Consider the following 14,585-nt stretch of genomic DNA (forward strand, 5'->3'; position numbering starts at 1 on the left):
TTTCTATTCTATATGACAAAAAAATATGCTTACTGTGTGTAAAAAGGAAAGACTGTAATATATTTTCTGTATGATGAAATAACATTAAAAATGTTGTGCACACTGAATAACCTGCATAGAGTGTTATTATACCCCACGCAACGAAGTAGCGGAGGGTATAATGTTTTTGACCCGTCCGTCCGTCCGTCAGTCCGTCCGTCAGTCCATCAGTCCTGTTTCTTGTCATCGCAACTCCTCTCAAACCACACAACAGAATTTCACGAAACCTTTTCAGATAATAAGGACATACTATGTAGTTGTGCATATCTACGGGAAATTGCGATTCAATTTTTTTCTAGGAGTTACGCCCCTTTGAACTTATTTACTTTAATGTACTACTGCAACAGTTTGTCATTGCAACTCCTTTCAAACCACACAACAGAATTTCACGAAACCTTTTCAGATAATAAGGACATACTATGTAGTTGTGCATACCAACGGGAAATTGCGATTCAATTTTTTTTCTAGGAGTTACGCCCCTTTGAACTTATTTACTTTAATGTACTACTGCAACAGTTTGTCATCGCAACTCTTCTCAAACCACACAACAGAATTTCACGAAACCTTTTCAGATAATAAGGACATACTATGTAGTTGTGCAAATCGATGGGAAATTGAGATTCAATTTTTTTTTCTAGGAGTTACGCCCCTTTGAACTTATTTACTTTAATGTACTACTGCAACAGTTTGTCATCGCAAATCCTCTCAAACCACACAACAGAATTTCACGAAACCTTTTCAGATAATAAGGACATACTACGTAGTTGTGCATATCGACGGGAAATTGCGATTCAAATTTTTTTCTAGGAGTTACGCCCCTTTGAACTTATTTGCTTCAATGTACTTCTGCAACAGTTTGTCATCTCAACTCCTCTGAAAACACACAACAGAATTTCATGAAATTTTGTAGATAATAAGGACATACTATGTAGATGTGTATATTGACAGGAATTTATTATTCAGTATTTTTTCTTATACAATTTTTTTTTCTTATACTTATTTAATTTCTCCAATGACAATGTGGGGACGTGGGGTATGTGAGCGTGCTCACTAAGGTTCTTTAATTTTAAATTGTGCACTTAATTTTTTATGTTGTTTCAAATAGACAGAAAAAATATTACAGTTATTTCTTAAAATTTAATTCTGAATTCCATTTTAATTCAGAGTAAATCATGAAAAACGCTGATGACGTCACAATCACATGACAAAATTATGAAATTGAGAAAGTAAATGGGGAATGTGTGAAAGCATCAACAACCCGACCATAGAGCAGACAACAGCCGAAGGCCACCAATGGGTTTAGAATGTAGCGAGAAACTCCCGCACTCAGAGGCGTCCTTAAGCTGGCCTCTAAAAAAATATGTATGCTAGTACAGTGATAATGGACATCATACTAAACTCCGAATTATACACAAGAAACTAAAATTAAAAATCATACAAGACTAACAAAGGCCAGAGGCTCCTGACTTGGGATAACAACCCAACCATGGAAGAACAGACAACAGCAGAAGGTCACCAACAGGTCTTCAATGCAGCAAAAAATTCCCGCACCAGGATGCGTCCTTCAGCTGGCCCCCAAACAATATATATACTAGTTCAGTGATAATGAATGCCATACTAAACTCCAAATTGTACACAAGAAACTAAAATTAATAATAATACAAGACTAACAAAGGCAAGAGGCTCCTGACTTGGGACAGGCGCAAAAATGCGGCAGGGTTAAACATGTTTAGGAGATCTTAACCCTCCCCCTGCACCTCTAGCCAATGTAGAAAAGTAAACGCATAACAATACGCACATTAAAATTCAGTTCAAGAGAAGTCCAAGTCTGATGTCAGAAGGTGTAACCAAAGAAAATAAACAAAATGACAATAATACATAAATAACAACAGACTACTAGCAGTTAACTGACATGCCAGCTCCAGACTTTAATTAAACTGATTGAAAGATTATGTCTTTATCATATGAATATCAGGTACAACCCTTCCTGTTAGGGGTTTAGTATCATACCATCATAACATATATGAGAAGAACATAACCCGTGTCATGCCAACAACTGGTTTTTAAATGAATGTGTTTAGTTCTGATGCAAAGACCCTATAAGTTAATCAATATTAATGCCAAAATATGCAATCTTTAATGACCTGACAACAGTATCAAAACTATATCCCTTCTTAATAAGTCTATTTAAAGATTTTGTTAGCTCTGAGATGAATACTGACATTTTTGTGCTTTACAAAGAATATTTCCATAAAAAATTGGATGTGAAATACCTGAAGTCTGCATGTTGAGCTATATTTACGAATGATGGTCTTATACCGATGATAAAATTTAGTAAATATTTTGACTAGTTTGTGATATCGAAAACCCTGGTGTAATAATTTTTCAGTAATACATAAATTTCTCTCATTAAAATCTAAAACATTGTTACATACACAAGCGAATCGTACAAGTTATGTTAATGATATAGATATCAAGATCGAGGAAAGGGCAGTGGTCATTGTTAGTATTCAAAGTAAGTTCAACAGGGTAGAAGACTACATAACAAACAATTTTTAACAATTTACTTAAGTACCTACAGTTTTAGACACTTCTTAATGGTCTAGTTGTCAAAACAGGGTCAGAATTCTGTGTTCGCCCTGTCTTTATCAAGTACTGTCCATCCTTTCCATTATTGAGGACCATTTTCAGTTCTATCATTGTAAAGCCAATCAAACATTTGCCCAGAAGTACTTGGAGTTCACCTGTCCATTTATTTTTTTGTAAAATGAACTGTCCAATTGAATAAATACAATTGTTCCCTGTGGAGTTCATTCAATTTGGAATTAAAATTCTGCATGATAAACCAAACATTTATTGATCAATTTCTCATGCAACAAATCAACATTATCAAGCTACATATACCAAATATAACATCATTCCCTTTAATAGCAGCCAAGAAAACTTTGTTGTAAGTTTTTATCTAAAGTCTTTCAAGGAAGTCAAGCAGTTACTTTACCTTACTTCACTGTTGGCATTACAGGTTAAAATATAATGATTCAGTTGTTTCAGGTTCATCTACTTCATTTTGTTTTTCAACGGTTTAGTACATTTATACAAGTATGTATCCAACCAGACATGAGAGCATTAATTTCAACATTATTTAGACAAATAAAGTAATAAAAGCACCAAATCTTGAATTGTCTAATCAAATTAAAAATGTCTTCTTAATAGATGGATGAAAATGTTAAATTACTAAAGTAAAGAAATGAAACCTAACGGAATGATTTGCTAATTTGAATTAAAAGGTCCCATTGAATAAACACTACACAGAACAATCAGAATTGTATTTAAAATGTATGAAAAAACAAAGAAGGACTCATACTGGGGGAATGTTTCATTTCTTTTGCAATAACATATTTTGTGTAAGGTTTTGCTTAAAACATTGTAAGTCAAAGACACATACATGTGTAAAAGACTATTGTTAATTCTGAATTTAATTGATGTGTTTATTAAAGTGAATCTTTAACAGACAATAATGCTGGTGTGGTACAATGCCTGTACATGTTGTAGTAGAATGTTCCTAACACACTCAAATACTCAGTTCTTATTATTGGGACATTCATTCTGTCAAGTTGTATTGTAATATGAAATCCAGACATCAACATTTGAACCACTGCATTTGTTTGCACCTGTCCTAAGTTAGGATAAGTAAGGAACCTAATGTTCAGTTGTATTTATTGATGTGGTTCATAAGTGTTTCTCATCGCTTGTTTTTGATCTAGATTAGACCGATTTGTTTCCAGTTTGAATAGTTTTACACAAGTCATTTTTTGCGGGCCCTTTATAGCTTGCTGTTTGGTATGAGGTTGAAGGCCGTACTTTGAGTTGTCGCATTGGCTCTCATACCACATCTTCTTACATCTATTAATCTCAAAACTTACAAAAGTGTTTACTATAATTTATCAAGTCAAAGAGTTGGAAAAGATACCAAAGGGATAGTCAAACTCATAAATCGAAAAAAAATTGGTAAAAAACAATAGCAACCAAACGCCAAACAGCAATACAGAAAAAAAAGCACAACATGAAAACTAAAGACTGGACAACAAGAACCCCACCAAACAACTAGGGTTGATCACCTTACCATAATGTTAAATGATTATGCCCTGGTCTATGCCTTTTTCAGTAAGCAAATGCATTAAATCAAAAACATTTGTTATATATATATATCTTTATTATTACATAACAATAACAACTGCTTCAATACAGCTTCAAAATAAAACATCAACTTTGGTTTGTTTTTTTAAAATGCAAATGAATAAAAGCTCCAAAACATTTTCTAACAAGTAACCATCTTACAACACTATCAGTTCTCCATCAATAATTATATGAAATTTATACTTCATGTAAAATGATATGATAATTCCAGAAAAATGTTCAATAAGAAGCCTTCATGTTCCATATTTTGTTCATGATTTGGTGCTTCAAGTCATTGTGTTACAGTTGTCATTATTGGTCAGACCTCTGTGTTTATTCCATCATCAATACTCTAATCCATCTTGAATGTTACTATTGGTCCATACTTGAGCATCCTGATACCATACATATATGATATACCTCAATGATGTAGAAAATGATCTTGTAAATAATGGTTCAACTACACACAAAGTATCCTTGAAAGAGGTGTAGGACAAACTGACTTCTGAAAGACAAATAAGGTTAACCAATTATCAAATATTCATTTCATATTATTGACAAATATTAGAAATATTTATAGATTATCGTTTATCATCTCAACGAGATTGATTTTCTCGCTTGAGCCGGTATGGCGAAAGCGAGAAAAGCAATAGAGTTGAGGTGACCAATGATAATCTGTTTATCACTATTTTACCTATAGCAAGGTTGTCAATTTCATTAGCAACGCCACATGCCTCCTTAGTTTCTAGCGATAATTTTCCATCTCAAGCGAAAAAATAGCGATAAAAATATATTATCTAACAGATATCTACTCAAAAGTCTTTGCCAACTTTGCAAATTAGGTATTGAAAGGCTAAAGTATAATTTGGCATAAATATGGCAATCTGAGGATTAATTGTTATTGATTGCATACCAATTTTCATTAATTTCTTGGGAAAAGTTGAACCACAATTTTAAATGCTTGGTTCCAGCAAATATGCAGCCTTTGACAAACAAAAATGAAACTCCTTAGCAATAAAAAAAAATTAAATTGGTATTTATGAAAATATAACATAAATAAAATCCACACTATTCTACATCTGATCTCCTTACATGTTGTGAAGCAAATGGTCCAATATTCTGTCCAAATCTCCTCATCACCTCCTGTACATCTTTTGGCTGTATAGCTTTAAATGTTATCAAATCTATATAGCCTCCATAACCACTCTGAAATAATTCATTGTATTATATTGTAGGTTATGCCGAAATTTTCATAAGTGGGGGCCCACTGACTGACCTAAGAGGGGGCCCGCTCCAGTCACGCTTCATTGATTCCCTATATAAGCAACCAATTTTTTTCCCAAAAAGGGGGGCCCCTAAATCCACCTATGGTAGGTTTGGATTTTTTCAGTCACAACATCGAAAATATTTTGTTTTCACTATCAGAGATTAGTACTTGTTTTATATATACCAATTTACCAGAAGAGTCAGCTTTTTGCAATTTGTTAATTATCAAAGTGACCATAGTAAAAAAATAAATCTGATACAGATATTTTAAGTTTCAACAACTGATATTTTAGTGACATTTTGAAGAAATCTTGATGGCTATGTCTTTAACTTGAAACATCTTTATTTTCATTAACTAATAACTTTTTTATTTATATACCTTCTTCCTCTTCTTAGCCTTGGCTTTATTAGCCTGTGATCCAGAGCTGTTATTATTGGTAGGAGTCTGTGGCTCAGAGTTACAAGTTTCTGTTGGGCTGGACTAAAATAAAGCAAAAACTTTTTATACTGTCTATTAATATATTGATAATGGAACAAACAGAAGGGACTACACAGCAGGATAATCTGGTTATATAATAATAAAGGGCTGCGCTTTAGCGCATGATACGTCCGTTGCTCTTTTAACTTGTCTTTTATGCTTTAAATGAATTTATATGATCAACTAGAAATATATATACAAATCAAAAGGGATGTTACATTAATATATTCACCAAAGTTTCATAAAAATCCCCCTTTTTTAAGTATAAAAATTCATTACTTATAAAAACGTAAAATCTAAAATTTATAAAAATGGAAAGGGAGCTTATGTCAATAGATATAAACAATTTATCAAAGTTGCATAAAATTTTGTAAAAGTGTTAGTTATTGTCCCAAAATTGGAAAATCCCCCCTTTTTTAAGCATAAAAATTCATAACACGGAAATGTAAAATCTGAAATTTATAAAAATTGAAAGGGAGCTTACATCAATAGATATAAACATTTCACCAAAGTTTCATGGACATTGGTGAAAGCCTTTTTGAGTTATTGTCCTAAGTGTTGAAAATCCCTTTTTTTTTATGAATAAAGCCCCATAAATCCAAAACTTAAAATCTGAAATTTATAAAAATTGAAAGGGAGCTTACATCAATAGATATAAACAATTCACCAAAGTTTCATGGACATTGGTGAAAGCCTTTTTGAGTAATTGTCCGAAGTGTTGAAAAATCCCCCTTTTTTTATGAATAAAGCCCCATAAATCCAAAACTTAAAATCTGAAATTAAAAAAAACTGAAAGGGAGCTTATGTCAATAGATATAAACAATTCACTTAAGTTTCATGGAAATTGGTGAAAGTGTTTTTGAGTTATTGTTCGAAATGTGGACGACGGACGGACGGACGGACGGACAGACGGATGGACAACGGTATACCATAATACGTCCCGTCTAAAAGACGACGGGCGTATAAAAACATTATAAAGGTTGATTTTGTTACTATAAAAAGTAACTGTAAGGTGTTGTTTCAAACATTTCTTTAGTTCAACTAACAAATATGCTTCAAACAAAATATTTCAAGTTTTTCATAAGAAAAATTATAAAAACAGGAGAAAAATGTACCGTACCCAAAAAGACCAGACACCTTTCCCAAACCATAAAAAAGTATCTAGAAATCAAAGGAAACCAATGTAACTAAAAACATGCTTGGTGTAACCTGGTTAATGAAGTGTAACATGACCATATCAAATCATACTGAACCACCTGAAAACTTGGTCATAATTTCTGTTGTCTTTTTTAAGAATTAAATAAAAATAATCATTATACTGATTTGCATAAAACTTCTTAATTTAAATTTTGTTCTGAAGAAACAGATTTTTTTCACATGTCCTATGATAAATTATTACTACGATTGGATATTTTAACATAGATGATTTCATGCTTATCAGCCCTGATCTATTCGCACAAATCTTTGATTCATTCAATTCATCACCAAATAAAATTTTGTAACTAACTGGATCATAAAATAACTTGACTCTACGTTATTCCAATAAAATATTATTTGAATTATGGAAACACTTGAAAATTACACCTACATATATTAGCAGACTATTTTAATATTATGAACCATGCAGTCCATTTTGATCTAACTTATTTTATGATTATCTTACCTTATAATGATTTACAGGTTTGTCAAAAATAAGAATGAGTTCATTGTAAATAAATTGAAATGAGAAAATTTTATGTGTAATGTTAAAGTGTAATGTTAAAGTGTCAAGGTTTTTCTAAGTCCTAGCTGTGAAACATATACTGGCTAGAGGAAGGTAATGACAAAAGGGTATATAAAATGTGTTAAACCTTAGTTTCAGATGTACACAATAGTTTCCTAAGACTTGAACAATCAGTTTCTGTTAGTGTTGTCTGAAAAAACAAAACTGAAAATCTAAAAACAAATAGTTTTTTGTTTTTCTCAGTTTAAAAATGACATGTGCTGTATGATCAATTTTATTTATATTTTTACATATAATCTCACGTGAATTGTCATGGACTTTTTTCGACAAAATATGATATCAAAATTGGTCCACATAATATAGGAATATAAGTCTTGCAGTCATTAACAAATAGTTAAAGAATTCCACAATAAAGGATATCCACAGTCTGGGTAACAAAGCAACACTTTTTTCTTACTTGAACCCTTACTCTAGAAAACTTTGAGTAGGATAAATGTAATGGTACTATTTTTAACCTGAGCTGGACGTAAAAGTTGTCTAAGGCTCTCAGACTGTTGTGATGTTTAATGTAATGGTACTATTTCTTACCTGAGCTGGACGTAACAGTTGTCTAAGGCTCTCAAACTGTTGTGATGTTTAATGTAATGGTACTATTTCTTACCTGAGCTGGACGTAACAGTTGTCTAAGGCTCTCAGACTGCTGTGATGTTTCTGACTGACTTGTCTACAAAATAAATTTCAATGTGTTAGTAAATCAGCCATAATTTATAAAGAATTTACAGACAAATGGATTTCCTATCTATTTTTAGACTTCTTTTTTTTACTTGCTATGGCATTGGAACACTGTTCTTTCAAATCATCTTAGCTTTTGGTAAAAAAAGCCATTTTAAGTGAGAACAAGCTTATCCTACAAGCAAATAACATAAGTATCTTAAAGCCTTTTTCTGAATTTGTGTGCTGATGGGACTGACAGGAACATGAAAACATAAAGGGTTGATTTCAGTTAAGATTCTCTTACCACAAGTAGTGATAGGACCCCTTGTGTAGGTGTTGTTGGGACTACAGGGGCTGCTGGTCCACTGACAGGGGACAGGTCATACAGATTTACTTACCACAGGTGGTGATAGGACCCCTTGTGTTGGTGTTGTTGGGACTACAGGGGCTGCTGGTCCACTGACTGGAGACAGGTCATACAGATTTACACATACATTTGGTGTGTTTCTAACCAATGGATCACCAGAGGATGCTCTCATGTCCTGTTTGACCAACAATGCTAAATCTACAATCTGTAAAATAATTTAACTAGATGTTAATTTGTTTTAAGAAAGAGTAATGTGTAATGAATATTAAAATTAATATTAAAAGCATTATTATTTTAGTTGGATTATCATTGTCAAATTGATTTTTTTTTCTTCAAATGGAGGTGTATAATGAATGTATGAAATCATTGTCAAAAAAAAATGTTTCTTAAATCAAATACAATCATTTGACTAATCTTTAATTGAATTGTGTATGTTGACCTCTAGCCGTCTTTTGGTGTTCTGTGTTGTTGGCAGGCTATCCTATTACGATATATCAAATATCATCTTTTAAACTATATAAATCATTCTCATTAATTTTTCAAAATTATTTTTGGTGTTTTAACACCACTTTTAAGCACTGCATTTAGGCATTTTTGTGACGGTCAGTTTTTATCGGTGAAGAAGGCTAAGATTGCCCAGAGAAAAAGTCATTCTTAGTAACAAACAATCTGTTAAAACAAGTTTGTTAGATAAAATGGTTTAACAGTATAAAATAGCAGATTTTGTACTAATTGAGTGAATTCAGTATTATTGATATTGTTGATCCATTAAAACATATGAAAGATTAATGAATGCAATTTCTGAAATAATATATAAAGAATATAAAATATATTATTTATCATTGTAATAAGTGGTAATGGTTATTCATATGACAGTTATTACATATTATTGTAATAAGTGGTAAGGGTTATTCATATGACAGTTATTACATATTATTGTAATAAGTGGTAATGGTTATTCATATCACAGTTATTACATCATAACATGAACACCCGCAAACAAGAATTTATAGTTGGTCTTTCTGACAGGGGAAATGAAACTGTTGAAACTTACAAGTTTTATATTTTGATCTCTTATTCTGAAATTAATTAGATAAATGACAGCCCATATAAATTACTTCTGACCATAACCTTTAACATATGCAGTTAGTAAGGTCTAGTAACATTATATTCACACCTGTGCAACCGTTTCATAAGAGAAATATGACAGGACTTCTAGTGCATGTGGATTTGGTTTGACTTCTAAGTTTATACCAGTCAACAGCCATTCTTTAAATCTTTGAGTTTTATATCTTCTGTCTGTAAAGAGAGAGAGAGAACATATTGTTTTAAATGGGTATTGATAATAATCTCAAAGAAACAACACATTTTATATTTCTAAATTTTATTGGGATCAATATCTGAAAACCTGAAAAATAATGGTCTTAGATGATTTTCATACACTAAGACAACTTTGGCAATCTCAATTTGGGGAGATCAAATTGCATATGTTTATAATAAGTACCAATTTTATCAGATAACATAACATTTAACATAACGTCTATCAACTTATCAAGTTGACATAGCGGTAAAATTCAACTGTCAGTGAACAGGCACTTCGATCACGATTTTCACGGGTCTACATTAAATTCACACTTTCAGGGGATAATGGGTTTGTAAAACATGTTTGTCGTTACCTATTCATTCAGTCTCAGTGTTATTTGACACATCTTTTGGGTAGTTTTCCCTTAAATTCCATCGTGGCGAGTGCTTGTTTACGTATATTGGAAGTTGCCATTCCAACGAATGGTCACTTCCGGGTAACGGTACTTCTTTATAAAGTTATAATAATAGATAAAAGTATTATTAAGATATGATTAAATTTCTTGCTGGCCTTCCTTTTACTGTGTAGGATATTTAATAATAGGAAATAATTACGTTAGGTACGTTTTTGTGTAGCGCCGTTAAGGAACTATTTTGTGATTTCAATGACGTCATATAGTAACGTAGGTGATAAGGCTACGAGTATGGAATTTTAAGGTTTATATTTATTATGTCACTTATTTATTGGAATTAAAGGCAAACTTTCGCGATTTTATGTATTTATAACGACATTTCGGTACATGAGCCAGAGTTTTCCTTAGTATTTCAAAGTTATAGTAGATTTTCAGTTCTGTGAGTCGCGGATGTATTTCACCGTCAAGTATAAATACGGCGTCGCACTAGCACTTTGGCATATCGTATCTGGCTATCAAGCAGAGCAGTACAATAAACCAAACAAACCCTTAAAGTCAAGCAAGCTATTTAGGTACAGGATGCATTTCGATATACAGCTATTTCACCTTAAGCTATGCGATAGCATTTCAAGCCTTTATTTATCTTTTTACATCTTTTGGAATATTTAACTAAAAGCTCACATAAGGACGTCTAGGAACCAAACATCGCTTTTATAAATATTCCCGCTTAAGCAGGTCTTCAACAGGAAGTGGCTTCATATTAAGACAAGATGAGGAACCAGTTCAATGTTTACAATTTCTCATAGCAGTTTTTGGCAAATTACACAAATTATTAAAGATGTAAAGATACGATGTCCCACCACGTTGACAACTTTCTTATATCGTAGTTTAATGAAATACGTATATTTCATTCTCTCATTATTGTATTGATAGGATAAAGTCTTGTAAATCTGTATTTATAATTTATATCTGGGGTTCGGAAGGCCAGCATCTTACTATTACAATTTATGGTTATACTATGTTATTGCTGATATTTGCATGCGTTATTTATTGAGATATACATGCCTACTGGACAAGAATAAAAGTCACTCTTTTACGCTGGATTCTTCATTTATATATGATTATGCTGGAGTCAACAAACTACACTCAAAACAAGACAAAGTAACGGAACACTATCAATAAGCAATCATACGGAATTAAAAGTACACTCGACCCCTACTCGCCCGCCTGTAACAAACTGGTATCAGAAGTGGGATGTCACAGTCCAAAGTGGCATCCAGGATGCGAACCTCACATTTATTTTTAAATTCAACTATCTAGATATAGGAAGATGTGGTGTGAGTGCCAATGAGACAACTCTCCATACAAATAACAATTTAAAAAGTAAACCATTATAGGTTAAAGTACGGCCTTCAACATGGAGCCTTAGCTCACACCGAACAACAAGCTATAAAGGGCCCCAAAATTACTAGTGTAAAACCATTCAAACGGGAAAACCAACGGTCTAATCTATATAAACAAAACGAGAAACGAGAAACACGTATATATTACATAAACAAACGACAACTACTGTACATCAGATTCCTGACTTAGGACAGGTGCAAACATTTGCAGCGGGATTAAACTTTTTAATGGATCCAAACCTTCTCCCTTTTTCTGAAAAAATAGCATAACATCACAACAAAGAAAAACATACGATAAAATATCAATTGGCAGACTTAACTCAATCAAAAAACGTATGATTAAACAATGAACGAATAAATTTGATCTGCGATATCTGAATACAAATGCACAGTTAATTAAATATTAGAGACAAACATTCATGACCAAAAAGCTAACAAACAAATTCAAAAACAGGACATGACTGAGAAATATTTAACCAATCAATGTTCACTTTAGAAAAAAAACGTTTTTTTTATAATCTTGAAGTTTATACAAATGTTGTAAGAATAAGTGAAGATATTACAAATAATCAAAGCTGGTGTACAGACAAGATCCGTATAAATAAAAAATGACAAAAAAGCATTATAAACAGTATCAACAGGTCGAATTAACAAGAAAATACGATTTGAGAGTACTCGCAGTTACTGACAGCTAGTTAAAAGCCAAAACCAATTAATAATAAAAAATCATGCATCAGAGACTAAAATCGACTAAAACACATCACAGGGATTTAGTATTTTAACGTCATTAATAGTCAAAGAAGACATGACTTGTGCAATGCCAAAAATAAATGTATCGACAGGTAGTAGTATAGTGATGATGTAAGAGCGACTTCTATAGAAATAAAAGTTCACGTGTCTGTGTCTCTATACATCTCGCCTCAAAAGATAATGAAATTTAGTTATGTTTTAATTTGCTAGTGACAATATCAATATTAGTGCCAATGTGAACTATATTCAGAGATCTTATTACAATATCGGTACGATAACCCTTACTTATAAGTTTGTTTTAAGGTTCGATGAGTTTACAAGGATCACATAGTGATTTCCTCGCTTTAAGTACAATATTACCATAAAATTTAGGATGTGAAATACCATTTTTAATAAGCTTTCTACAGGTATAGCCAAATTTACTAATCAAATCTTTGTATCTATGAAAGAATTTAGTAAAAGTTTTAAGTAATTTATGGTATCGAAATCCCTGACACAACAATTTACCAGTGATGCATTGATTACGTTCGTTAAAATCTATGACATCAGAACACACACGGGCAAACCGAACGAGTTGCGATATATAAACACCGTATGATGGAGCCAAAGGCACATCGCCGTCTAAAAAAGGAAAATTAACAATAGGAAATGAAAAATCGTCTCTTTTGTCGTAAATTTTAGTGTGAAGTTTCCCGTTTGAAATTGAAATGTCTAAATCTAGAAAAGGACAACTGTTGCTGTTTATGTTAGATTTAGTTAAAGTAAGTTCGTTTGGGTAAAATTACTAGTATACCAATTTAATATGTCAACGTCTACGATAAAGATGGACCTCAACGTGGTGGAAATTTAATTTTATTACAATAATTATTGTACGTTATATATATATAGGTTAAAATCAGTCTAAGTCTCAACATGGCCGAGTCGCCAGATCTGGAAATCAGATTTAGATCGGAAGAGAGAGAAAAAGAAGTAAGGCATGAGAGAAATACCGAATTTGCGGACGCAAATGAAACTTTAGAAGAACACAGAGCAAATGTATACGCACATGGGGAGGGAGACGTAAATAGAGAATATGGCATGTCTGGACAAAGAGGACAAAGGGGGATAAATACTGACGGATTCCGATACAACAACCCACACACAGTCTCTATTAGACCAGAACCATATGATGGAGGAGAGGATTGGGAGGAATATATTTCACACTTTGAGGTGTGTGCCGAACTTGGGAGATGGCGGGACGCAGATAAAGTATTAGCGCTAGCGGCAGTATTAAGGGGACCAGCAAGGACATTTTACATTAGTTTAGAACAGACGGAAAAACGGGATTACGGTATTTTGACTCAGAGATTAGGATTACGATTTGGGAGTACAAGACAACAAAACAGATGGCTTTCTCGTCTTGAAATGAGAAAAAGGAACCCAGGAGAAGCAATAGCGGCGTTTGCGGACGATCTGCGCCAGATGGCTCAGAGAGCTTATATTGATCTTGATGCAAGGGCTCAGGAAGTATTGGCACTTAACCAGCTGTACAAAAGCGTTACACCTGAAGTAAAATACCAATGCACTAACCAGGGATGTAGAACTGTTGCAGGAGCTGTAGAGGTAATAGAAAGATATGAAGCTATAATAGGAGATGGCTCAGAAAAGAAGAAAGGCAGTGTCAGAATGACAACAGATACACATTTAGGAGAAGCATCTAATTTTTCACAGGAACCTTCGGAAAACCAATTTCACGATAGCATTGATGGACTAACAAGGAGGATTTCCCAGCTTGAAGGTACAAAACAGAATTATAGCAACTCTTGGCAAAATAATAACAACAGAAGGCCTCAATGGGGAAATACTAATAACAGGCAAGCTAAATGCTTCATTTGTGAGAGCACAAGTCACTTATGTAGATATTGTCCATTTTATCTTCGATACAAGCAAGAAAACGCAAGACATGACAATACTG

At 32.9% G+C, this 14,585-nt stretch overlaps 1 protein-coding gene across 12 annotated transcripts in view; it reads right to left on the minus strand.

The window, feature by feature from the left end:
* Positions 1-4,243: 4,243 nt before the first annotated feature.
* The window catches only part of LOC143048162 (transcription initiation protein SPT3 homolog), a 77,121-nt gene continuing 66,779 nt past the window's right edge, over positions 4,244-14,585 (minus strand). For 11 of the 12 annotated variants that reach the window (XM_076221674.1, XM_076221675.1, XM_076221671.1 and 8 more), the window contains 7 exons: positions 9,941-10,062; positions 8,795-8,968; positions 8,344-8,406; positions 7,810-7,872; positions 5,861-5,962; positions 5,308-5,421; positions 4,244-4,720 (listed from right to left, as the gene is read on the minus strand). In XM_076221674.1, coding sequence (XP_076077789.1) covers positions 4,676-4,720; positions 5,308-5,421; positions 5,861-5,962; positions 7,810-7,872; positions 8,344-8,406; positions 8,795-8,968; positions 9,941-10,062 — 683 coding nt within the window. In that variant the 3' untranslated portion in view covers positions 4,244-4,675. The remainder of the gene's footprint in view (positions 4,721-5,307; positions 5,422-5,860; positions 5,963-7,809; positions 7,873-8,343; positions 8,407-8,794; positions 8,969-9,940; positions 10,063-14,585) is intronic. The other variant, XM_076221678.1, reaches the window with a different exon arrangement.

The sequence above is a fragment of the Mytilus galloprovincialis genome, chromosome 10, assembly GCF_965363235.1.
Source record: "Mytilus galloprovincialis chromosome 10, xbMytGall1.hap1.1, whole genome shotgun sequence".
NCBI classification, from domain to species: domain Eukaryota; kingdom Metazoa; phylum Mollusca; class Bivalvia; order Mytilida; family Mytilidae; genus Mytilus; species Mytilus galloprovincialis.